The sequence below is a fragment of the Catharus ustulatus genome, chromosome 2 (assembly GCF_009819885.2).
Source record: "Catharus ustulatus isolate bCatUst1 chromosome 2, bCatUst1.pri.v2, whole genome shotgun sequence".
Lineage (NCBI taxonomy): Eukaryota > Metazoa > Chordata > Aves > Passeriformes > Turdidae > Catharus > Catharus ustulatus.
The window spans coordinates 36221647-36247894 of NC_046222.1; the positions used below are offsets into that span (position 1 = coordinate 36221647).

A 26248-nucleotide genomic window follows, 5' to 3' on the forward strand; every position below is an offset into this window, starting at 1 on the left:
TTTTGGCACAGATCTAGCAGTTGCTTGAGGCACAGGTTGTATCCTTGTCTACTAGTCAAATGCAACACTTTTAATTTGGTTTCAAAACTTTGAGAAATTTCTCTGATATTCTTCCAAATCCTCATACTTTTTTTTCATGTGTAGTTTCAATAGCATATCTTGAATTCTACAAAGAATTTCCTTGAAGCCACTTGTTATATTAATTGTAATGCATACTGTGGCATATTATTTTTTGTAAATTAACTCAGTATTGAGTAACTACATTTGTCTCACTGAACTGAAGTATTAATCAGAATTAGAATTTACTCTCTCTGTTTAGCTACATAATTATAAAATAATTCCTTTTTCTGGTTCTATATTTCTGTAGCAAAAAATCATTAAATGCATTGAAATCTATTATCCTCTTTGTACTGATGCATGGAATTGTAATAATTCAGAGCAGGCAAAGCCTGTGATGTGTTTCTGAATCTTGAAGAGGGGAAGGGGACAGGCTAATACTTGCCCATCGTTGTGTGCCCTTGTCCTCTTGTGCAAACTCTATCGTCTAGGGGAGAAAGTTTTAAACCTTATAAATCTCTATAGAAATGACTGCAGGGGGTTATGGAAGTGTATGATGGAGGGAAATATCTAGGGGAGATTCATGTGGCTCAAGAGTCTGTAAATTGTTACAGCTATATTGGCAAATGTCCCACCTAAATTTAAAAGGAATCAAGAAAAAAGTGTCAAGATATGTTTTACTTACACATACACACCCACTGTATTTCCAAACATCTAAAAAAAAAAATCTTTGCCATATATAAAGCATTTTCTACTATTTAATTGAAATCTTGGGTATACCCAGTGTGCACTGATACATGTCAGGTATTGTTAAAAGAGTCACATTGCTTTATAGAGAAAGCTGAGGCAACCATTGAAATGGATTGCCACACGTCGAACAACCATCCCCTCTTTCCTGTTCATGCATCTCACCACATCTGATTACCAAGAAAACAAATATCTTTTAAAATTTTTTCCCTCTTAAGATCAACCTTTAACAGCCATTTCATTTGGCAGTTGAAAACTATTTGTTAACTCACTGATTGTTGCTTTTATTCAGAATCTAACCCCTTCTGATGGTGTCAGCTTTGCCATAAAACACGCAGATGCATAACTTAGAGATTTTGGTCATGTCTTATATTACCACTGTGACAGTACATCCCACAGGCTTCCTCTTTCAAATGTACTGTTCAGTGATGAGCTTCTTTCGATTATTGATTACATGTATCCCACGAGTTTCTTAACTTAAAAAGTCCACCTTAACTTCTGCATGAATCATTTTATTTGTTGGACAACCCTTGTAGGCAATGAAAAGTCTTAATAGATACTAAAAAATAATATGATATGATACTTATATTTTTCTTTGATGGATTTCTACTCTTCATATATATTTAATTAGCTTACATTCAATTACAACGTGTAACTTATTTATTTTCTTAATTCTGAATTTTGCTGAATTTTATTTTCTAGCTGTAGAATTTTAATGACAAATCTTAGAAAATTCAATAGAAAACTCAACCCCCCTTTACTTTTTAAGGAGACTGCCATTATTAGCAGTAGATTTGTAAAAGAACAATTAGTTATGTAAAATAAAATTCTGATGCTGACCAGAGTTTGTGGATTTTACAAAAGTGTAATGACAATGTACTGTGGAAAAGGCATATGCATTAATGTATGCTTAACTTCAGATTACAATGATGCATATGATGGGAATGGGGAGATGGTTAATGTTTAAAATTACCCTGCTTGTGCTTTGAATAGGATTTTAAAGAAACCTAAAAACAAAAGAAAATAAATATTTAATATGTGTTAATGAAAATAATAGAGATTCCTTGTGTTAAATATTTTGGGACAATACCTACTATCTCTGTAGTGAATTTCCAGAAGGAATCTTGAGAAAAACAAACCAAGGTACCAGCAATGGTTTCTCCTAATTGTTTCCTCCTTTGGCTGTATGTAACAGATGGCAGGATAAGAGTTGGATGCAGAACATTCATCACCAACTTTTCTGAGGTATATTCTATTTTATATTTTTTTTTACTTCTACTTCACTCTGGCAGAAATTTCCTCTTTCACAAGATTTCTTGGGGGAAATAAGCAAAGTGGAAGGAAGAGCATTCACAATCATCACAAGAATACTTATCTGGGGTGTGGGAAAATGAGATTGACATGTCTCCCTCTGCCTGATGAATGCCTACTTTTGCTCAGGTGTGCCTTTCTCCTGTCGGACCTGTTCCACTTTGAATATACGATTATATATTCATTAGATGAGAGATAGTGTGCCTAGTGATTAGGGCACTCATTTGAAATTTAAACCCCAGTGGTGCCTGTTCAGAGCAGTAGTTTGGTTCAGGTTTTGCAGCACAAATGAGTTCCTCATCACCAACCTGCTGTTTATTCTGATCTCATTCTCTCTCTTTCTTGCTTTTTAAAACCCTTTCTTACCTCAATTTTCTGTCTCATTTTAGAGCACAAATTGCATGCCAGGACTAAGAAACTATTAAATGAAGGTTGATTGCAACTGATAAATGTATGTGAAACATTTTGACTTGTGCCAATTTGCATGTTGATGAATTGCAATGCAGAAGTGTCTCTTTCTATACAGTACAGAGAGAGGGCATGTGCCATGCTTATCCTAATTGAAAATGTTCTACTGAACATGTTTTAAAAGACAGGTAAAATGTATTACACCCATTTTGTACAAAAAAGGCACAATCATCCAAAAGAAGATAAGATTCTTTCCTCATTCTTGCAGCTCCATATATTCTGCTGATGTTAAAAATCAGGATTTTAGGGTTGTTATTCCTTAGGGTTTCAGTATGCTGGTAATATTCAGTGCCGTGCTTCAAAACCCAGTACAATTCCCTAGCTCTGAAGGGGATATGAGAATTCCCTCTCCTTTAGGAGGAGGATGTGGGAAATAACAAGTCTTGAAGTAGCAGTAGTTAATATGCATGTTCATGAGTAAAACAAAGAGGGAAAGCTTCACAGCTAGGGGTGCTTAGAAATGCTGAGTTAGTCATAATACTCCTTTGAGCTGAAATTGCTTCCTTCTCTAAATTTTTCCACTGTTGTTGAAAAGTTAGCATGAGAGAGACTATAGTATCAGGAACATACTGCTTATTTTCTGTGACTATTATTTGTGTAAAATTTCAAATCATTCACATTGCTGAAGTATACTCACAGTCATATAGTTCTGTTCATTTCCTGAAGGGTTATATTTTCTAGGTTTTAGTTTGTGTTATTAGTTTACTGTTTGTGTGATATGTGGAATATGTTCCAGGAACACAGAAGAAGTAGAAGCCAGGCTTTCATGTTTTTTACATGCTGCCAATAACAGAAATCTCAGCTTTATATCTGGTAGTAGTTGCTCTTAAAATGAGCCAACAAAATGGGTCTTTGGTGACAAACACACTACAGCTAATACTGAGAATTAGATCTGAAGTGTTAGGAACTAAGATAAAAGATTGGATTTTCGAAAAGTGTTTACCTGTTGCCTGTTTCTTTTGAAACAGGTGGCATTTCTATCAGACGTGAATAGGAATAAGTTTATTATTTTGAAAACTTTGCTCATCAAACTTGTTACTGTACTTAAATACGATTATCTGTTAGCGAGCCACATCTGTGTTTGACCCAGAGGCATCTCCAACTGTGGTCTCTCCATGGAGAGTCTGAGAGCAAGTGAAAATATCTTTGTTGACTTTTGCCTTTCTTCTTAAAAAGTGTGCTTTGGTAATTTCTAGTCTAATCTCCCTTCTTCTGGTAGGAAACTTGGCTCAACCTCTCTCTCTTTCCCAGCCTGCATTCCTACCACTTCCAAAAAGGCAAAAGTGGTATCTGTATAGCTGGAGAGAAAGGGGCTTTCTTTTTCTTTCCATGAATCATAAGACCATTATTCTCTGCCAGTGAATCACTGAGAAACATCTTTAAAATAATGTTACTAAACTTGAAAATTGCTATTACCTTATCATAGGTATTTTTAATATGACTCAATATGATTAATGACCGTGACACTTTTAAGAAGTCAGACATGGGAACTTTAAAATTCCTTTGAATTTCCAACCAAAAATTAAAATCTGATATTGTATGTCATTGGATGACTGCTTTGAGGTGTGGTAGTATAAATCTGTTGCACAGTGTTGTGTGTACTGGTTTATATATGTGCTCAGTGCATTGAGAACATGACCCAACATTTGACAAGTGCTGATGGAGGTAAAGGAACAGACAATGTTACCTCAACTGATTTCTAGAAAGACGGGAAAATACTACCTAAGGAATGTTTTGCCCAGCTATGGCAAACATACACCTAGTTAAAGATTCCTCTTCACTTCTTTTCCCCAGAAGGACACTTGTAGAATTGATTTTTCTAATGTGAAGAATTGTGCATTTCTCATTTCACAAAATTGGTTTGTTTATTTCCAAAAAATTGTGTGAAACTTATACAAGATGCAGTTTTAGCCATGTATTTCATCTAATATTTATAGAGATCATGTCAAAAATCTCTGCACCTAATAATTTACAGTTATAAATCTTGGAAAATGAATTTTTGTGGAGATGTGTATAGATATATGTATATGCACAAAAAAAATCAGTATCATGTTATTGTTAAGAAAAAAATAAGAAGGGAAGTTTTTAGTGGCTGAGCTATTCCCAGGCTGGCAGCAGATTTTGAAAAATGTTTTGTATGTGTGACACTTGTGTTTCATAGAAGCAGAGAATAATTCAGTTTGGAAGGATTTTGTGGAGGTCATCTTGTCCAAGCTCTTCCTCAGAAACAGACAGCTTTGAAACTACTTTGGATTGCTCAGGGTCATAGTAGTCAGGTTTAATAAGAATAAGGAAAAGAATGGACACTGAAATGAAATATTCCAACAAAATACAGTCACCACAAAATTATGAAAATTATATTTAGATGTGTGCCTTTGAAAATGAATGAATTGCATTTTCCTTTTCCTTCTTTTTATTTCTTCTCAATAAAATCTGTAACTGAGCATCATGGGAAATGCCTGAAAGAGAAGTCTTGAGTGTTATTCAACATATGAATATGTTTCAAAAGCTTCCTTTATATTAAAAGAGAAGGTAATGCTAAGCTCTGCATGCTTAACCACTGGAGTAGTGCAGTGTTGGAAAGGTAAGTGATGCAACAGCAAGAATACTCAGTTATTTGTCTCTAGGATTTGTGCTTGAACTTCTAAGCCCTAGGGGCCTTTTAGTTTACCTTTAGTTTAAACCTAATAGTTTACCTTTTGATTCCAGATTATATGCCTTGAAGATCATGACTTCGAATAAGGCAGCAAATGAGGAATTTTACTCATGCATTTGCTTTGATGAGAGATTAAATAAGATTTGGAAAGAAAATACTAGGAAAAAATACTACAATGGATGTAAACATTTCAGAGTTTTAACCTTAATGATTAAGCATATTTCTATTCCAGTAAAGAAATATAATCCAAGAAATTGTCAAAGTATGTTAAGAAGGTGCTAAACAAAAACCACCAATCAAAGTGCAGGAACAACTAAATGCACTCATTTCACATCTGTGAATATGACAATCAAATGGAAAAGAATAATAGCTTAGACAGTAGCTTAGAACTTAGGTTTATTCCAGCACTTGTGATACTTCAGGGTCTGAAATTCCCTTAAGTGCTTTGCACAGCAATGCTGTAGTGATCGTGCAATCTGTCAAAATAAACCCATTTAGGCATGCAGCAGTTTTTCAACACAAAGACTTAGAGCTACAAACTGGTTTAACCAAGGAGTTTCCACATAATCTAAGATATCCATTGGGGTTTTCATAGTGCTGAATTGTCAGCAGAAGGGGATGAGAAGTGTCATCATTAGAGAGGAACTGAAGTCAGCAGTAGGAGATTTCTTCTTTCCTTTTAATTGCTACCACTGTATGCTGAAACCCTGTTGGTTTCCATGGCTTCAGTAAAATCAGGTGTCTGTTCCCTAAGTCCTTGTACAAGATGTGACTGTCTACTTCTGTCATAGAGTCACATTTAAACATGTCTTAATTTCCTCAGTTTTTGCAGCTAATTGCATTGTGAAAGTTTTATAAGTCTAAGTTTTATAAGTAGCTTGCTACTTGAAGAAGCTTTGCTGTTGTTTCAGTTCTTTTTAGTGTTTTACTCTATCTGCTGTTCTTCCCCACCCCCCTTTTGTCTGTCAAGTTGCTATTACCACTTTGTGAGTGCTTTCCTTTCCTTGGTCTGACTATTTCACTTCTATAGTGTAGCCCTGGGAGCTCAGAAAGCTCTCGGGTCTGGCTGACAAGAGTGGAGTGACACTATATGACAAAAAGATAGACACATACATATATTTCCTTTTTTTTCCCAAGTGAAGTGAAAATTTTTACTCTCCAGGACCAGCTCCAGTTTTCTGATAAAAAATTTTTGAATATTTTGTTTTCTCTCATACTACTTTTCACATACTCATCAGACTGCTTTTTGTGACATTTGTTTGCTATCGCTGTAGCCAACTAAAGGAGGACATATGTTGCCCCACTTCTGTCTGAGATAGAACAGGCAAGGTCATACGATCCCATAATGCTGGAAAAGAATTCCTACAAATATCACTGAGGTACAAGAAACACATTGAAGAAAAACATCAGGCATCCATGTCTGTCACAGCTCAAAGGCTGTTAATATGAGCTTAATAGAGGTAAAATAGTGAAAACCCAACCTGGAGAGAATCTATTCTTTTGCTTCAATCTGTGTAGAAACAGAGGACACACTATCACTTTTTCATGAGTTTCTTCATTTTGGAAGTGGTTTCATTCCTTGTCTAGATATGCTGTTTTACAGTGTTGTAGATTTCAAGTGTATTATGAAAAATAAAATCCCTTGGGTCACTTTTTGAAATACGTCTTTTTTGAATACCATACTTGGTCTGTGCAGCATTGAGGGAACAGTATCACACTCACTCAAGTGAGAGTAAGCACACGAAGCAGTTGTAGTCAAGTGTATTGTGGTTTTGTAATGAATGTACTGAACCTGATAAGGGGCTTGAAAACAAATGGCATTGTGAGAGATGAAAATCTGTACCATATGGAACATGATATAACTATGGAGTCTCAAAACTCTGACTCTAGGGAGCATGCCAGTGTACGTGGGAGAAGTGAGAATTTCATGAATTATGTTACACTTGAGTAGATTTGAAAGTAAAAAGGAGTTCAACAGTACTCTGATAAATATGCAAATGTTCTTGTTCTCTGAATGAGACATAAATATACCTTTGATGTTTAGGCTTTTGAAACTGGGGCTTTGGACAAAACACTGGAGAGGAGAAGTACAATACAGTACAGCATGTGCAAATACCTGAAAACGTCAGTGGAATGACTGAAATCTAAACACAGAACTAGATGTGTCAGGATGAGTGTTAGAGTGGGAGACCACAAAAAAATCAGACACTGTGTGGCAGAAAATGGTTTGGTTATTTAGCATGTATCAGTCTTTCTTCAGAACATAAAAACCAATGCTAGTATAATTGCCAGATTGTGAAAGAATTGCAGAGCAGATTCCTGTCTTAAAGATCTTAATGCCTTGAGTAGGTGGGTTTAATATTTTCTATCAAAATACTGAACTGCATGAAAGTACATTGCATGTTATAAAATCACTATTTGTTTCAGTGGGATGAAGCATTAATGTGTTAAGCTGTTTGCAATGTGGCTGTGTGCTGTTGAACTGGGCATTGCTGAGTAACAACTAACACCCCCACTAGATATGTGATGTTAGTCTAAGCATGGCTGAGTGAAAAGTAGAAAAAACCCTGTATAGATTCACTGTCAGGTGAATAAAGGAGAACTGTATTTTTTAGGTAAAGAAGTACTTTGCGGAGGAAAATCTTACTGAACAAAGTCTGCAGAAATACGCAGATCTTTACAGCAATCTCACAGGATCATCCTTTTTAGGCTTGGTATATCTAAGGTATTACGTCTTTATAAGCATCCTAGGTGCCAAACTAAGTAACCTTATCTGCTTTAATACAGAGAAAAAGAGAAAGTCTTTCACAGACCTTTTCATAGCCGCAGCAAATCCCGGTCTGTGTATAATCCTCCCATGCCAATTACGGGCAGAGTTGTCAATCTTTTGTCTCATTTGTAGACTCTTACTTGATTCACTCTGCTTGCCCACAGCACTTTATACTTTTTTTTTTCCTGTCCCTTTCAAGATATTTTAAAAAATTTTTAAAAATTCCCCACAGTTTTCTAAGTTTTTCATTCTCAGTCTCATTCTCAGCTTTCACTTTCTCATGCTGTCAAGTACTTCTTGGAGAAAAGTGGTTCTTGTAGAACAAGAATGAATGTGATTTTTGGAAGGAGTTTTGGAGCTTTGTTGGTTTTTTGTTTTACTTGGTATTTTATCTCATGGGAGAAGGTGTTGGCATTTTCTTCTGAAACGGAAGTAGCCTGAGGCGAGAACCCAAAGCTGAAGATGGTAACAACCTTAGCCAAGATTCAGATACTGGTATTTTATAAAACAGCTTTTGTTATTAAAAATTACTTAGTGAGAGATTAATTTTGTACATAATCAAAATTTGCTGAGTAGTTCAAGCTAACCGTTCTGAATATCTGCAGAAAACAAGTATTGGTTTAATATTTTACTTTTTAAAAGAAAGCTATGACTTCACTTTAATAGAAATGTGAGAGTTAAAAATGAGTAAGAAAGATTTTTAAAACTTCCTAAAATATATAAAAACAAGTTTCACATGAAAATGTTTCACAGTATGTTTCATAGTGCAAGGGGTTTTTTCCCACCACTTGAAATAAACTCAGCAGCAGTTTATGAACTAACATTTCTTGCAGCGACATTTACTTAAAGGAACATGCTACAGTAGAAGACTTGAAAACAAAACCAAATAAATACATATATATTTTAAACAGCATAATTTCTAAGCCAATACCATATCAGAAGAGTATGTTACAGAGTTACAGAAAGTGCCCTGACTGTAGTAGCCAAAGCTGAAAAGCTTTCGTATTCTTATGCAAGTATGTGAAATTAAGAAATTCTCATGAATAAATGCTAAGCCTACACTGCCTTCACAGGATATAGCTTCTTTGTATTTAAGTATTTTGAAATTTTGCATAAACAAGATAAAACCAGCATTGCTTAGACTCAATAAAGGTTTCGACCTGCAGATCATGAGTGCTCTTGAAAAGCTGGAGGATAATTCCCATTGTAAAATGCAACAGACAACTTTTGGAGGAGCACCAGTAGCAAAGTTGATAGGGTCTTTAACAATGGAAGACAATAAAAAATATAGCATGTCTATAGAAATCTAGGAATGAGTCAGCTCATGCTGTGAACATTCTCTTGACTGAACTTGCTCTGACCAAACCTGCAAGTTTAGGCAGCAATTCTTACTTTAAAGTCATCCATAAAAGATGTGAGAGAGAAAAGCATTCCACAAATTTGGATGTGAACACCAGAGCAGAGGTAGGAAGAAAAAAAAAATTGTATCATTTCAGCAATACAGACTTTGAGAGTACGTGTTGTCACCTGAAACAGCTTTCATCCTTTAGAAAACATTTAGGGAAATACAATAAATACAATAAATACAATTACTCCATCAGTCTTAGGTTTTTCACTGACTGATGGACTCTGAATCAGGCCTGATATGCTGCAGTTGTCGGGGTGAGGTTGCAGCAATAGTTAAGTGAATTCTGTGAAGTTCAACTATTTGTTTTTTCTTACTTGAGAAATTATTTTAGGTGCACTAAAGAAATTAACTCACTCAAAAAGCATCTATGCAAGTTCTGCTGTCACCTTATTGATTAGATTAAAAAGAAATTTGAATGGAGAACAATTTCCATGTTATTGTGGTAAGCCTGTTTACCACAGTACAATTGAAATCACTTGTATTGTAAAATATAATCCCTTTTTTGGGGGAATACTCAGTCTGCTCTTGATATGCATTTCTGATATTCTTTTCGCTTCTTGGAGTTAAATTCTTCCATGATTTTGTTAAAGACTGAATGACTTTACATCATTCTTAGTCAAACTTTCTTCTAAGGCAAATGGAGGCCTTGAGCAGAAAAAAAAGAGACAAATGAGGCAATATAAGGACAAAATAATTTATAGAATTGTAGTGAAGGCTATCATCCATGGTGAGCTGCAATGTCATGGGAAAATAACTCAGTAGCTCTTGGTGTCAACTAAACTCTGTTCCTACAGAAGTCAATGTGGAGCACTTCTATCAATTACTGACAAAATAAAAAGGCTGCAGCTTTATGGAGTTGCAGCCTGATATATGGCTGCTCACAGAGGTGTGTAAAAGGAGGACACAAGATGGAAGGCTAAGCTAGAAGAAAGAATTAGGTCTCAAGGCCTTCTGGCTACCCAAAATTGGTACCTGCTGGGGGTTCTTATGTTTTTTTGGTGGTCTTTATTTGTGAGTATAACAGTCTTGAGGGAAGAGATTCAAACTGGCCACAACTTACAAGTTTTGTTTTCTTTCCCTGGCATGTGTAGAATCTGTCATCTTATTGTGTCCCCGAGTGCTGTGTTTCAGTGCTGGGGGAAGGTGTAGCACCAGTCACTGCAGTCATGCTCTGTGGCTGCCTGCCACCCCAGGGCCAGGAGAAATACAGCCAGGCCTCATCTCTGCTCAGGCTGAGCTATAAAGAATTCAGATGGTCCTTGTGGTGTGCAAAGCCCCATTTGAGAAAGTCATAAAGGAGGCAGGCAGGTGTAATAAACCTCAAGACAAAGTGCTGACCTTCCCTTCACAGGAGAGCAGGAAGGCGGCCTCAGGGGCTGGGCTGCGAGAAAATTGTTTTGATGTGGTAGTTTGACCTAATTTTCTGTGTTTGAAAGGTAAAACTGAGCCAAGAGACAATTTTGAGCTTGGTAGTAAATCCCTGAGAAGCATGAGATATCCAGCATGAATAGGAGAAAACTCAGGCAGTGTTTTGTTTAAACCAAACTGGGCATGTTGTGCTATGCTAAGCCTTTTGTCAGTCTGTGTACATGAATGGAGCCTTGCAACAAAAGGCGGGCAAGGCAGTAAGAAAATAACTAATAATTAAAAAGTACATTCATCCATCTATTGCTGTGCAATTTTATGCAAATCTTCCTTGTATAGTCAGTAACTAATTATATGAGGTAGAAATTGGGAGCTTGGACAAAAGAGATGGAAAGATTTACATCAAGAGATAATTAAGCTAATAAGAATTGAACATAAAATAATTTGGATATGAACCCTTATGTAGAATCATAGAATTATGTATGTGTATGTGTGTGTGTGTACATATATATATGTGTGTATATAGTTATATATGTGTATACATGCTGACAATGATGTTTGAGCAATGCCATTAAAAGTTTGTAGGTCAGAGGCTTGTTCAAATTTCTATTGTCCTTTAGGTGTGTTGGGATTTTTTGTATAGATTTGTTCTACTGTAGGATTCTGAAATAAAACAGGCAAGCATATTTAGGCCTAAATATGAATCTCAATTAAGAAGTATCAGTGAAGTATTCCAAAAGAGGAAGACTTCCTCTCCTCTGTATCAGCTGATATCAGTTCTTAGTGGTTATCTGCATTGTCACTAGGCTTCTGAGCTCATTGTTAACTTGCTTTGTAAGCATCCAGGAGATGTAAGGCTTGGAGTAGAAAGAGTACAGTGGACTAACTTGACAGATATTTATGGGAAACCACTCCCAAAAATGAATCAGCAAGAGAGAAAGCATGAATGTTCCACCTTGGAAAATGCCATGGCTAAGTGATGGTTCCGTTGTTGTTTTGGGCTGAGGCATGGCATTTTCATTGGTTAACATGAAATGGGAGGGAGACAGATACACCGGGAAAAGCTGTGAAGATAATTACCATGCGCTTTTGTTTTTCTGGAATGGGGACAAAGGAGGTGCAAAAACTAAAGGGTGGGGAACTAAGCCTTGTGGAAATGTTCAGGAAGCATTGCAATAGTAAACAGTACTTACTGGAACTTGGAATTACAACTTGACAAGGGCAGTGAGATTTTAGTACAGCAACAATGCTGGTGAGCCTGCATACTGAACACAGAGCATGGAGCACAAGGCACAAGGAGTGATCTGCACATTGGTATTGCTGTTCAGAACTGAAATACAGTAGCTTTTAACTGAATGTTCCTATTGCAGGATTTTCAAACCAAGGCTCTCAAAAAGCCGTGAGTGATTGTAGCTATGCTTTTAGCCTTGTTGGCTTTGATCTGAGGTACTTAGAAGATTTTTCCATGTAGGCAAGGCAGACCCTTCATAAACCATAGTGGGGAAAAAGAAGTATAATTGCTCTCAACTTTTGCAGCGAGTTTCTGGTGCAGTAAAACCTTGCAGGGATGTACCTATTTGTCGAGGCAGCTCGTGCCTGACAGCTTGTTGATCCTGTTGATCAAGTCAAGGACTGCAGCCAGAATAATAGCTTGAAATTTTCTGGGTACAGAAGTGCCAGTGAGGAGTGCTACCCTGTGCATTTAAAAGGTTGTTCTAAGGGGCAGAATCAGAACAGCCTTGCAGTGTAACAGATGCACATTTATGGATAAATGTCAAGGATAGCACTGATTCTCCTGAGTAATATGTAGCAGTGTTACCACTTCACTGCTTACAACCAGCATTGCTGTAGCATTTTTTAGCTCTAATATGTTAACAGGAAAAGATACAGTAGGAGGAGAAGAGTGTAGAAATTATTTCCTCCTAAAAAATCTAACACATTTTATGTGATGAACTGTAGCTCAGCACACCACACATAACAGGCAAGCTTTGATAGATTTTAAAGCTCTTCAGACACATTTTTTAAAATTATAGTGTAACTGTCTCTGTCTTAGGCTAATAATTATGCCCAAACTTGTGCTTGTTACCCTCCTCTTTGTCTTTCCCTATCAAAAGTAGGTTTTGGAGATTTGGAAAGATACCACTTTCTAGAAACAGAGATTACTGTGTATGTTTCAAATCTCTTTGACAGTAAGAATAAACACAAAAATTTCATTTTTAGAGAGTTTTTTTGATTGCAAATTAGGTATTACTCAAAATTTCTAGAAATTTACCTTGGCTTTACTGCTGTTTTAGGGTTTTTGTTCCAAGCTTCCTGAAGAATGTATAAGCAGTTTTTTTTTTCTTTCCTATGTGTTGGACAATTAGCTTAATTGATTATATGACATGTAGAAAGGATCTCAGGAAAATACTTCTAAAGTATTTAGAGAATGCATGTTACTGTAAAATGTGCTGTATAATTAGGCATGTGTTAAAATATTGGGAGAATAACCTGAATCTGAGATGATCCTAGTGATGAAAGGGAGATTAAATCACAGATTTACAATGCTTGCCTGGAGGTGTTTGCTAACTACAGAAAATATATACAGAGTGTTTCAGTACTATAATGATTTCCATATTATAGCTGGCTGAGAAGCATTACGATATGTGCAGTCCTAAATCCATTTCCTTGGATTATAAATTAGTTCACAATTATATGCTGATAGCAGAGCTGTGCACTGCATGCACATCTCTTGGGTAGCAAGAACTGCATCTCTTGTGAATGCAGAATACTGATAGCAGCATTCAGAATCTGACATGCTGCAGGGAGGCAACATGTAGGCTTTTACACACAAAATGCATCACATTGGATGCATTGAAGTACAGTTGAAAAATGCAGAAGTGACATTTGATTTAAATTATTTAGAAAATAAATGTATGGAGGCGCCATTTTTATTAATAAATTTTCTCAGTAGAACAGAATTAGATATGTTACCACAAGCAGCAGTAAAGAAACAAACTCCTAACAGTCTGAGAAGCTGGTGAAAGAACAGTATTTTAGTGTCCTAAATATACTTCATTTCCAGTACATATTCTGCAAGATATATGTAGTTATATTGCAATGTTATGTTAAGTTTAAATACCTAACTGAAAATACTTTTGGCTGTGAGGCCCTTAAAGAATCACGTATTGCATTGAATTTTATGACACTACCTATGCATAGAGGGTTTTTAAACCTGCATCTACCTTTGTATAAATTGGAAAGAATCCCCTTGGGAAAAAGTTAATTCACATAAAAAAACCCCAAAAACATGTACTTAAGGTTGACTTATATAGAAAAGCATAACCAATATATACTTCAAAAAAAGAATTAGAATTTTGGTTTTGAAATGTGTATGAAAAACAGTGACTTAATTTGCAGGAGTGTGTACATATCTATTTATCTTTCATGGTATTCTTACAAGTATTAGGAACAATAAGTGAGATTATTGAGTAGAGTCTTAAAATGTCTATCAAACATTTTGTCCTAGCAGATCAGAAGTACAGTAAATTCATGATTACATGCCACACCTGATTATAAGCCGCAGTTCCGGGTGTCGGCAACCTTTAGGTCTTTGTCCATACATAAGCCGCACCTGATTATAAGCCTCTCTATTGTTCGCAGCGAGGACCCACATGCAAAAAAGTTGCCAATTAGTAACAGAATTGCGGGATCGTGGGGTTTAACTGGCTGGGCTCAGGGCCCGGCAGGCTTGGCCTGCTCGGGGCTGCCGATGAGGCCAGGTGGCCCAGGTTGGTGCTGCCGCTTGGCGGGGCCGCTCGGGGCTGGCCACCACTGCCGCCAGGATCGCTCGCCCCAGCTCAGTGTGGCGCTGCCCTGCAGCGGCAGGCGGGGACAGAGCCCGCCGGCACCCGCGGTGGTGGCAGGCGGGGATGCAGCCCTCCCGCGATGGTGGCAGTGGCAGGCAGGGACGGAGCCCCCCCAGCTCCTGTGGTGGCAGGCGGGGACGGAGCCCCCCGCCTCCTCCCGCCCGCCGTGGAACCAGGAGGAGGGAGCCCCTCACCCCTCCGCGGGGCCAGCAGGAGGGAATCCCCTGCCTCCCCCCCAGGCTGCCGGCACAGAGCCCTCCTCCACCTGCCGTGCAACAGAGTAACCAATTTGTAACAATCACACAATCCCGGGTTTTACTGGCAGGTGCTCGGCTCAGCACCTGGGCTGGCATTCTGGGTTGGGAAATTTCTGAACTTTTTTCATATATTGGCCGCTCCTGAGTGTAAGCCACATTTCCGGGTTGGGAGCAAAATTTTAGTCATAATGGTGCAGCTTATAATTGTGAAATTACTCTACTCTTGTTTTGTGGATTTTTTTTTGTTTGTTTTTTAAAGCATGTCAGTCTTCAACAGAAACTAGTGTCAACAGAAACTAGTGTAGTAAAATACTTCAGAGTTAAATGTTTTTCGTTGTTTCTGTTTATAAATGACAGTCATTTTGAAAGTCTTTTTTCAAAGCTCTGAAATGTTTTTAGCCTCTAGCTCTCATTGACTTGGATGAATTAATATTGGAGTTCAGATGCTAATTTATGTGACTGCTTTTGAAAACAAATTTAGGTCAAATCCTGTTTCTGTAGGAGTATCCATTAACTCTGTCATTAACTCCAGGAAATCTTTCTGTTCACAGCCTCTGCTCTTTAACTGACAATTAATTTTTTCAGACTGAGTCACCTGCCTTCAAGTATGGAGCTGCCAAATAAAGTGCTTTCTTTAAGAAGCAAGGATACTTTGTTCATGCATTGAAATGAATTCTGTAGAAATCTGAGCATCTGAGTGATGGATTTACTTTTTATTATTTTTCTAGGGAAATTCTGGCCTGGGGTTCAGTATTGCTGGAGGAACAGATAATCCACACATTGGGGATGATCCTGGGATATTCATTACTAAGATTATACCAGGAGGAGCTGCAGCAGAGGATGGAAGACTCAGGTAAAGCCAAATTATTACATGTGTTTGGAAACAAAATGCATGGTTATTATAATTGTTCTCTGGGAGCCACATGCCAGCTGGATCTTTCATAGGACAGGGGAAGTAAATGACATGACTGGAGTCTCTTTCTTCTAAGACAGCTGATTGAAGGAGCTTAGAGCATCTGAATAAGGGTAGTTAAATCCTCTATAATAGAGGGCATTTGATGATGCTGCCTCCTTCTTAGTACCAGGTATTTACTTTAGTGCAAAAGGTAAGATGGGGGCAGCAGGAGGAAACCTGAATATCAGCATGTAAGTCTTCTCTGCTTGGCCTGTGTGTTCATGGCTGAAGAACTACACATTGGTCTTACACATTAGGCTGTCAGGACTTTCCAAACTACAAAGCCATTGCTAAATAATCATAGCTATTTGTAGATGCTTCCTGTTCTTGGCTGCAGTAGTGACATGTGCTTACTGCTGTTTCCAAACATTATTTTGTTCCATGAGGATGTGATGGCTGTGCTGTATGTTCTGAGTCATCTCTAGAGTGGCCTGTTGCTTTAGATCCTGAAACAAACATACAGATCTCTTGATGGGGTTCTCAGATACATGGCAATATCTCCCTTAGGCAAGAGGAACTGCAGAAGTCCTTGTGTTTGTCTTTTCTTATGAACTGAATGCAGAAAGGCTTCCATCTATCACAGAGGCTGCCACCTTACTGTTGGTTGTGCAGCCTGCTAAATCTCCAAAAAGCCAATTCAACCAGAGAAACTTGGGATAAAATTCTGATGCTTTCATGGTCTCAGCACTGAAATTGGGTCTGAGAGCCTTTGCCAAAAACAGATGGTCTAAAATTCATAAAATGTACCAGATGGTAGCAACATTTTTTTCCTGAAGCCTTTTCCTTTAATTCAAAGCTAAAAATAAGGGGAGTTGGCCAGTTTAAAGAGCAAGTTTGGGATATTTCTTATGCTACATGAATAATTTGATTTTGGAAATTATTTTTATTTTTACTATTATAATGATGAGGTGGTTGGCAGTGCTTGAAAAATTTAGATTTAACTAAGTTTGCAGATGACAGGATTGGGATTAATATCATGTAACTTTGTGACTAAAATGCAGCTATCTACCCCTAAGCTAGTCTCCAAGTAGTGAAGAAAAACCTAAGCATTTCTAGGTTGTGATTCACTTCATCGAAAAGTCAATGCCTAAAATAGAACAGAAGAATAAAAGAGCCTATATTTTCATTGGTGACTCAAATGAAAAGGAGTTTCTTTGCCTAGACCGACTGTATTGATCTGTACTGCAAATGTCTGCATTAGGCCAGATGAGCTTCGTGGAAAACACAGCTTGAAGGAGCAGCAGTATTTGGAAATGATGCTATAGAATAAGACAGGATGAATAACATAAAGCTGAAACTGCCTTTCTGCTAAAAAGAAAGAATTCCTTGCAAAAAGCAATGGTACTTTTTTAGTAGAATTTTCTATTACATATGAAAGCTTTTTTAGTTTAAGCTATTAAGAAGACAGAAGCAATTGCAGTATTTTGCTATCTTTATAAAAAATTAAATATTTCATAACTCATCCCTGTATTAAATAACTACTGTAGATTTAACTCATGTTTATGTCTGTGTTGTAAACACCTTGGAAGGACCTTCTAAACCACAAAAAGTAGCATACTAAGGCAATTCATTAATCCACTTTAAGATTAGATGTGGCAAACTTCGTGTTTCGTAATAAAAGTTTAACAGTACAAGTATAGATATCTTATTACTAAGACTTATATAATGTTTTAAGCATATATTTGGCATGGTCATTCTTCCTACTCTCAGATTTTAGAAAGATTCCTCCTTTCATTATTTTCTCTATCAAATGGGTTTCACTTCACTGCAAAGTCACAATCCTGTCACTTTTAGGAACACCTGAAAATGTAGTTATCAGTGCCCATTACTGATATGGCACTGAAGGACCATATCCTGGGGCAGTCCTCACTGACTAACACAATAATTAATTTTTCATAATAAAGAATTTATCAGCTAGGGCCACTCTATAGGAACTAAAACTTAACAACATGCAGTAACAGCTACTGAGAGTAGTGATAAGTTTCTTAGCAAAAGCTCAATTTTTAATTACCTGAGAATGAGAGGTTGGTGTTTATAGACCGAAAAAATATATACAGTAATTTCATTACTATAAGGCGCACCCTTTTGACTAAAATTTTGATCGAAACCCGGAAGTGCGCCTTATAAACCCGTGCACCTTATATATGGACAAAGTTCGGAAATTTGCCAACCTGGAAGTGCGAACCGCGAGGGGCGGGGCTGCAGCAGTGCTGAGCCGCAGCCCCGGCGCTGTGGGAGCTCCGAGCCCCAAGCAGTGCCAGCCGGCGCCAGGGGCGGGCAGGAGTGCCGGGGCCAATGGCATGGGGAGGGCGACTGGGGCTGCGTTTAAAGGCTGCGCCAATCTGTGAAAAATGCTTGCAAATTGAGCACCTACCAGTAAACCCCGCGATCGTGCAATTCCGTTACTAATTCGTTACTTTGTTGCGTGTGGATCTTTGCTGCAAAAAAAAAGTGCGCCGTATAGTCCTGTGCGCCTTATATATGGACAGAGTTTGGAAATTTGCCGACACCCGGAAGTGCGCCTTATAATCTGGTGCACCTTATAGTCGTGAAATTACTGTAATTTTTGTCTGCTTTTCTTTTGCACTCTCCCTGCAGATACTCTACATTATATAGCAGTGTGGGCTGTCTGAACTGGCTTCCGTATCTACTGTCTGCTTTTAATCATAAAAGCCTGTAAAATCACTTCCACTGCATTTTACATTATGTCCCTTTGATCTAACTTAGCTGAGTGAAGCTCTTCAAACAGCAAGACTATGAAAGCGACCTGTGAGAAATTGACTTCATGCTCCAGACCCTCAGGAATTTTTTGCATTAATGTATGGATTGACAAGGGAGGAGTAGGTCAACTCAAGTTTCACGTTAAGTCCAGCAAAAACAAATGCAGCCTACTGCATCTGGGAAGGTGTAACTCTCCAGTGGCAGATGTATAGTTATAAGTACGTAAATACCAGGTATAAACATCTGATGGGAGGGAGTGAAGATAAAGAAGCCAGACATTTATCAGTAGTGTCCAGTGACAGGGCAAGAAACAATGGTCAACAAGCACATTAAATTTCATCTTATCATCAGGAAACTGTTTTTTGTGGGCACAAGAAACTCAGAGAAGTCGTGGAGTGTCCATTCTTGGAGATATTTAAAGCCTGACTAAACATGTTCCTGGACAACCTGAAGCAAGTAAACTTGCTTCAGCGGAAAGGTTTGACAATGGGATCTCAAGAGGTGCTTTCCACCTTAAATGACACTGTGTTTCTTTCATTTGGCCTGAGCCAGCAGTGTGCTTCGGCAGCACTGAAGTCCAGCATCAAGGTGAGCAGAGATGCACAAAGAAAGCATTGGAGGCAGCAATAACATGTTGCAATAAGGAATATTCCAGTTGTATCTGAGGACAAAAAAAATCTATTTAATGTAACTGGTGATTCCATGAGATTATGGAATCCCTCTTCTCTTACAGGTTCAAAATTCATTTTGATGAAATCCTAAGCTATATGATTGAACTTTCAAATTGGTTCTGTTTTGGGCAGGAGACTGGACTAAATTACCTCCAAAGGTCCCTTCCAGCCTGAATTGTTCTCCGAATCTGCAGGTTACAGTAATTTCATGATTGTAAGCTGCACCATTTTGACTAAAATTTTGGTCCAAACCCAGAAGTGCGGCTTATAATCAGGTGCGGCTTATATATGGACAAAGAATGAAAAGTTGCTGTTTAAGTTTGGAGGACAGGTGTCTGCTGAGAAAGGCAGGAACTTCTCTTTGAAATGGAGAATGTAAACCCCCTCCCTCCAAACTATTAGAATTTTGAAACCAAGGGGCTCTCAGGCAAAGAAATGGGAATTAGGAATAACAGTTCTTCTCTAGGGAAATACAGTACTACAAAGAAACAAACTCCAAACCCTGACAAAGTCAGAGTACAACCTGACACCCCGTCAGGCAGGGTGTTGGTAGCAGTCCCATTAAATGGTGGCTGTAGTCTTTTTCTAGTGACAGATGTGGTTCCGTTGAAGCAGTGCTCCTGCAGAAGGTGCAGTTTCCCTCTGGAGGTCCAGTGGTGATGTGGAGAAATCCGGTTTTCCTCTGAAGTCCAGTGGAGAAAGGGGCTCCCTTAGTGTCCCAAAACCTCTGTTTTTATCTTGGTAAGAAATGTTGGGCTCTTCCCCCTGGCTGGAGCGACTTCCAATGGGATGCAGTAATTTTATCAGTCCCACAGTGGGACTCAATGGGCCATTAGCAGAAAATGACTGGCTGGAGGAAGGACGGGTTGTGAAAAGATAATGGATGGCCCATTAGCAGAGTATCTCCCCCAGAGATAAGGATCACTGCCCCCACCCTCAACAGATGGTGATAGGATACCTTTTATCACACTCTGTATTATAACCCAAAACAGTTGTCGACACCCAGATGTGCAGCTTAAAATCGTGAAATTACTGTACTCTTGTGAATCAAACCTGTGTGTGAGACTGAAACAAAGGTGAGTAAATTCCTTGGGTTTTCCTTTACTGGAGAATAATACTTTTATTGACTGTAGGTACAGTGCATAGTGCAGGTTTGTATCACTTCATGACCCATATCTCTGCTTTCAAAATAGCCATGATTATCAGCCATTTTAGACTTCACTCATCTTAATAAAAAATTCCCCTTTTAGAGTGACTTGCTGAAGTTTCAAAAATCAGAGAAGCACAGCACCACAGGCTATCTCAAGTTGGAAGGGACCCATAAGGATAATTGTGTCCTCCCAGTGCAACTCCCTGCTTATCTCACGCTAAAATTAAACCATGTGACTGAGAGGATTGTCCAGATGCTTCTTGAGCTCTGTCAGGTGTGGTGCCACAACCACTTCACTGGGAAGCCGCTTCGAGGGATGGACCATGCTCTGAGTGGAGCATCTTTTCCTCATGTCTAGTCTGAATTTCCCCAGAGCAGCTTCATTCATTTTCCTCATGTGTTATTGCTGGTCACCAGAGAGAGGTGATCAGCACCCCCTCCAATGCTCTCCTCAAGTACTAATGTATATGTTTACGTACTACTTAGTCCCCCTGAAATGCCCTGACTTGTAGAACTAGTGTAAGAACCATCACACTGCACAACTCAGATTTTGGAAGACATTTGGGTCAGTACACTAACTCCTCATCTATCAAAATAAATCTTTTATGAAGGCCATATATTATGCAGAAAATAATTTCATACATAGTAAATAGTATAAAATTTATCATTTGATGGAATTTTACGAACTATTTTAGATATAATTATTTAGCTAAATGTGACTGTAATAACCTTGGAACTAAATGGAGATTAGTTTTTCTCTGAATGCTTCATGCCATCTTTCTCTGAATTCTTCATGCCATCTTTCTCTTAGTATTTGAGTTTCAAGTCAAGGATAGACAGAGAATACAAACCCTCTGAAAGTAGCAGTCATTCCCACTGAGTTGAAGGAAAATTTCTCTCAACAGTTTGATTGTTTAGGACTTTTGATGCATAAAAACTTCTGCTTCTATCTCATTAATGTTGGTTGTCCATGGGCAAACATCTACTTTTTATTAAAGCTCTGAATTTAGACATCTTTTCTTTTCTGTAAAAAAGAGAATTGCAGTAATTATGGCTCTGTGCCTTTTTTTTTTGTTTGTTTGTGTCAGAGAAAAAAAACACAGTGTTTGTTTCAATTGCCTACATGAAGCAAAGAACTTTAATATAATATTCAGTGGTTACTTCTTTTGGCTTACCGATCATAAGTGAACCTCTGGTTTCTAAAAGGCAACACATACAAAACCATTCATCATTCTGTGAGAGCAAGAGTGATCAGTTTATGGGACTAGAAGCACAGTTTAGTGACAGAACTTGACTGGGGGGAAAAAACCCTAAAAGAATAACACAAAACTTTCAATTATGGTCAAGTTTAAAAGAGCACAGACTCACACAATATTAGTACATTTTTAACAATTATAAATCAAAACTTTTTGAGTCAAGAACCACTCTTTCTGATTATAGTTTCTCACAGTCTAAATTTGATTTTAGGGTAGAGATAACTTTCTCAAAAATCTTTCTTGCTCTACAGGAATGAGAGGGTCATATGAGTTCCTTATGTATTGATATCAAAAATACACTTTTCCTTCTTGAAAAGATAGATTTGAAAATGACAGTTTTGGAAGGTCTTGAGAATCTAACAAAGTAAATAAAAGAATCTTGTATAGAACAAGAATTCAAGTCTTACATTTTATGCCAATCACTTGGTCATGGGAATCTTACTGAACCTGTGATACAAAAGTCAGTTATTGTATATGTGATGGAATATGAACGAGTTAATTCACAGGACTGTGAGATAGACTTATACAGTCTTGGGCTTGATTTTCAAGGGTTCACGTTGTACCAGAGTTATTTTAGTATTTAAGCCTGAGCTGTATTCAAGAGGAAAGAGGGTTGATGGAGGGCTGAGTCCAAAGGAATAAATTGGTTGTGCCTGGGAGGATGCACATTGCCCTGGTTAGCTGCCCAGACCTGTGGCTGTTTCATCCTTTCTTTATTCTGGGAAACTGATTTCCAGTCTCTCTTCCCATTTGTGAACCTATCAATTGTTTTTCCTTAAGAGTGTGGACGTTTGTAAACAGAGCTTAAATAGATTGAGCAAATCAGATCAATTGAGAGTTACCTTTGGCAGACTAATCAGAAGCAGCCCTGGTACCCCCAGCTAGCTGAGTATCATAGGTTAAAAAGTTCTAAGGCTGTGCACTGTTCATGTTTCCTTAGTTAATGCATCTTTTCTTTAATTACTGATTGCTAGGAGGTTTAGTGTTGTAAAGCTGCAACATTTTTTAGGCATGCTATGTTGCTCTACCATCACCCTGTCAGTTTTCCCCACTGGATTTCCCTCCCACCCTCACCTCTCAAAGCGACTTGGTGTGAGGAAAGGAACGTTATAGACATGCTAATGGCAGGAGACAAGAAGCAAAATAACTTGCCTTCAGTCATCCAGTAAATCAGGGAGAAAGCTTGGAAAAGAGTAATGATTCCTTCTCTCATGTTTCTGTGCCTTAGAGGCTTCAGTTGAATGCCTACCAGCAAAGGCTCTAAACAAATTAGATTGGTGTTCTTTTCAGTTCTCAAATAACTCACTGTGAAGTGTCACAGATTATAAATTTAGCTAGCTATATGTAGCAAGAGAGGAACTCTGAAGTTCCTTTCTCATGGAGACCTGTGGGGGGAAAAAACCCAGGATTGTGTTCTGATCAAAATTTTAAAATAAATCTGTGTTTCACTAAAATGAAACAGTAGAAAGTGTGATTTCATGCTATTAATTTAAAGACTGAAAACTGGAATTGAGAAACACTGGTATTGTGTGCAGTTTACCTGAGAAATTCAAAGGAAAGAAGAAAGGCAGGAGAGGACGCAGAACTAAGTCTCCACTTGAGAGGGTTAGATAACAGGCAGCCATGGGCTGTGCTTTTGCCTCTGAGAAAATGTCTGAAGCCCAGATCTTTCCAGCAGCAGGCACGCAGTTGTTGCCCATTGGTGTCCATTTATATAGCTCTAGATTGCTACCTAAAAACTGAATTGAGACTGATGCTGTGGGGCTTTTTCAGATTGACTTGAAGAGCCCTTCCCAGGAGAGATCATGTTCTTTATAAGCGTGTCATGTGCCTCTAATACAGTTTGGGAACTGGCTTTATTCCACCATCCTTAGATATCAAAACAGAAGTGTGTCTGCTTTGTGATTAGCTGCCTAAGTCCCTGTTAACTTCTGATCTTGTTCTATGCCTATTGGTACCAGGTCTGTGCGCGTTGCAATGGCACATGGCTTGTTCAGGATGTTGTTATAATTATGGTGCTGCCACAAAACACTGATTCATATCTGTACTGTTTACAGGCCTCCAACAATACTATTAGTTCAGTACATAATTTAGCAGTAAGTTAATAAAGAGGCATTCACCCTATTAGGCAAAACATGCTTGCTTTGCAGATAGTCATAAATTAGATCATGAATTATTGAGTGTTCACTCTGTCCTGTTTTGTGTTAGGAAGGTTGATCTTATTAACTCTGCTTGTCTGTGTAGCTGTGTGCATCTTTTTTGAGCTACCATGGAACTGAAAAAAAAGAGAATTACCACATGTGATTTACATGAAAAAGGCAGGTCACAAAATCAAAATCTGATTTTCATACATTATTTTCAAAGTTGAACATGTCTTACCATGGCTCAGGTTTTAAGTTAACAATTTATATGTGTTATCATCAGTGGAACATTCAATCATGTAATTTCGTTCTCTGTTGCCTGCACCACTTCATTTTTTGTTGGCTGAATCCTTCTTTCTCTCTTTTTCTGGTCTGAAGTGTGCATTTTTTGTTCAGTATTGCAGATCCCCAGTGTGTCTCTGAATTGGTTTATACTGTATTTATTTATTGTTATTTATATTATGCTTTTCCTGTTTTGAAAATAAGGTGGTAGGCTGTAAAAATTCTTTTATGAGATACAAGGAAAGGAAAACAATGTTTTAACAGCTAAATTGTCAGGCAAAGAGAATAGAAGTTAGTGAGTAATAAAAGGTACTTCTCTGGATTGTGGTATTTGAAACTGATGAATTTTAGGAACCTCTTTATAGGCATCAGTGATGGACATTTTTATAGTTTTCTTTTGCAACACAAAGCATCAGTATCTCCCCCCGTACATTTCTGAACTGTTTTCTACTAATTGAATTCCACTACTTGTGACTAACACTTAAGCAAATTAGCATGGTACTAGGACTCTAGCATATGTTAATGCCCATTGCACTAGAAATTCCATGCTATGGTACTGAACTGCTTAACAGGTCTCTCTCCAAAGAGTTCCTTTATTACCCATCCTGCCTGAATTACAGTCACCCCAGAGTGCTGCAATAGCAGAACAGCACCATGCAGCCAAATCCAAGTGATTATTTCATCAACATGTTTCCACTGATACTGCAGTTACAAGTTTGAATAGCTCAGTGACAATTTATTGGCGTAAGAAGCTTTCTGTGGTTGCATACCTTAGAAATCATCAGCTTTCTGTGGACTCTAGTATTAGTCAAGGACAAAATATTTCATGTCTCTTCCTGTACTCAACAGGTGTAACCCTCTGGGGTGCTTTTGAATTTTTCATGTCTTTCAATTTTCACGAATCCTGAAAACAAGATTTTAGATAAAAAAAGAAACTGATTTTAAGCGACCATAAAAAAAAAAAAAAAGTTCATTTTAAGCAGCAAAGATGTGATTTTAAAACTTTTAAGAAAAAACTTGGTCAACATTTTGTTTCTGACAGCCAAAACCACCAGTACATGGTGAGACAGTTCATACTCTGGCAAAACTCCTGGTTTGCATAAAGAATTCAGGCTTTCAGAATTTAGCCAAGCCTATTTTCTGACAGTATGTCATGGTTGTTATATTCCTTAGTCCACTTTTATTGCAGCTGTTAAAGCAGGGGTTCCCCATAACCTGGGAGTTTTAATATCAAACTTGAAAGGTGTAGGAAAACTTTGTCTCAGCGTGCTGCTCACATCCTGTGTATTACTCCAAATCACAGCAACACCAACAACAAGCTTTGGTGGTTTCTCTGTGAGGTACCTATCTGCACTCTGAGTTGCAGCTGTGTTGTATGCAACCTAATGGTACTGATGCTCTGAAGCTGATGGAGGTTCTTACTGAACTTGAACAACGTGTTTTCTCCTCCTCCATTTGTTTTAAGGCTGCACCTATGTTGGGAATAGCTATTCCAATCACACCAAAGCAGGAGGGAGGGTTTTCTGCTTGTCAGTGCAAGCACAGGGATGGCAGTGCTGCTTCATTTGGTGCTCAACTTGCTGGGCCTGATCTTTGGCAACACTTTTCTTCTTTTGTGCTTAAGTTTCCCCATTTGTAAAATGGATACAGTGATCATTATCTTTGCCTCACGGGAGTTGTTGTGAAGCGAAAACGAGTTCATATTTGCAAAGCCCTTTGAGAGCCCCAGATGAAAAGTACTTGTAAAAATCCTGAACCTGGGATTGCCTGCTGGGTTATCTGTTGTAACTGGTTTTCCTGCACAAACCTGAACGCGCTGCAGACACTGCTGGTGTCAGCTGGGAGGATTTTAACTTGGATTGAGGAACAGCTGAGCAGTTCAGTGCCTTTAGCAGGCAAAGCACACCTTGGTCCCAGGTCAGCGCTGTGGCTGTCCCCTGGCTGGACACAGCACAGCCTGGCCCAGGCTGCTGCCATTCCCGGGCTCTGGGCCTGGCATTCCCTGGCACTGCTTGGCAGCCCCCGTGGCACTGGGGACAGCTGGACTGGAGGGCTCCGAGGGTAAGTCAGGGCTGGGAGCCGAAGCTGTCCCTGCCTCTACCACACCTACAGCGCCTGGCCCGCGGCACTTTCCAGTACCTGCCAAGCAGCCCTGCAGCTGGGAGGAGTTTGGCTGCTTCCTGAT

The 26248-nt window shown here is 38.4% G+C and overlaps 1 protein-coding gene across 23 annotated transcripts in view; it reads left to right on the forward strand.

Moving 5' to 3' along the window:
- Window positions 1-26248, forward strand: part of DLG2 (discs large MAGUK scaffold protein 2) — a 1022753-nt gene that overhangs the window by 668730 nt on the left and 327775 nt on the right. For all 23 annotated transcript variants that reach the window (XM_033052881.2, XM_033052884.2, XM_033052883.2 and 20 more), the window contains one exon: window positions 15616-15740. In XM_033052881.2, the coding sequence (XP_032908772.1) occupies window positions 15616-15740 (125 nt within the window). The remainder of the gene's footprint in view (window positions 1-15615; window positions 15741-26248) is intronic.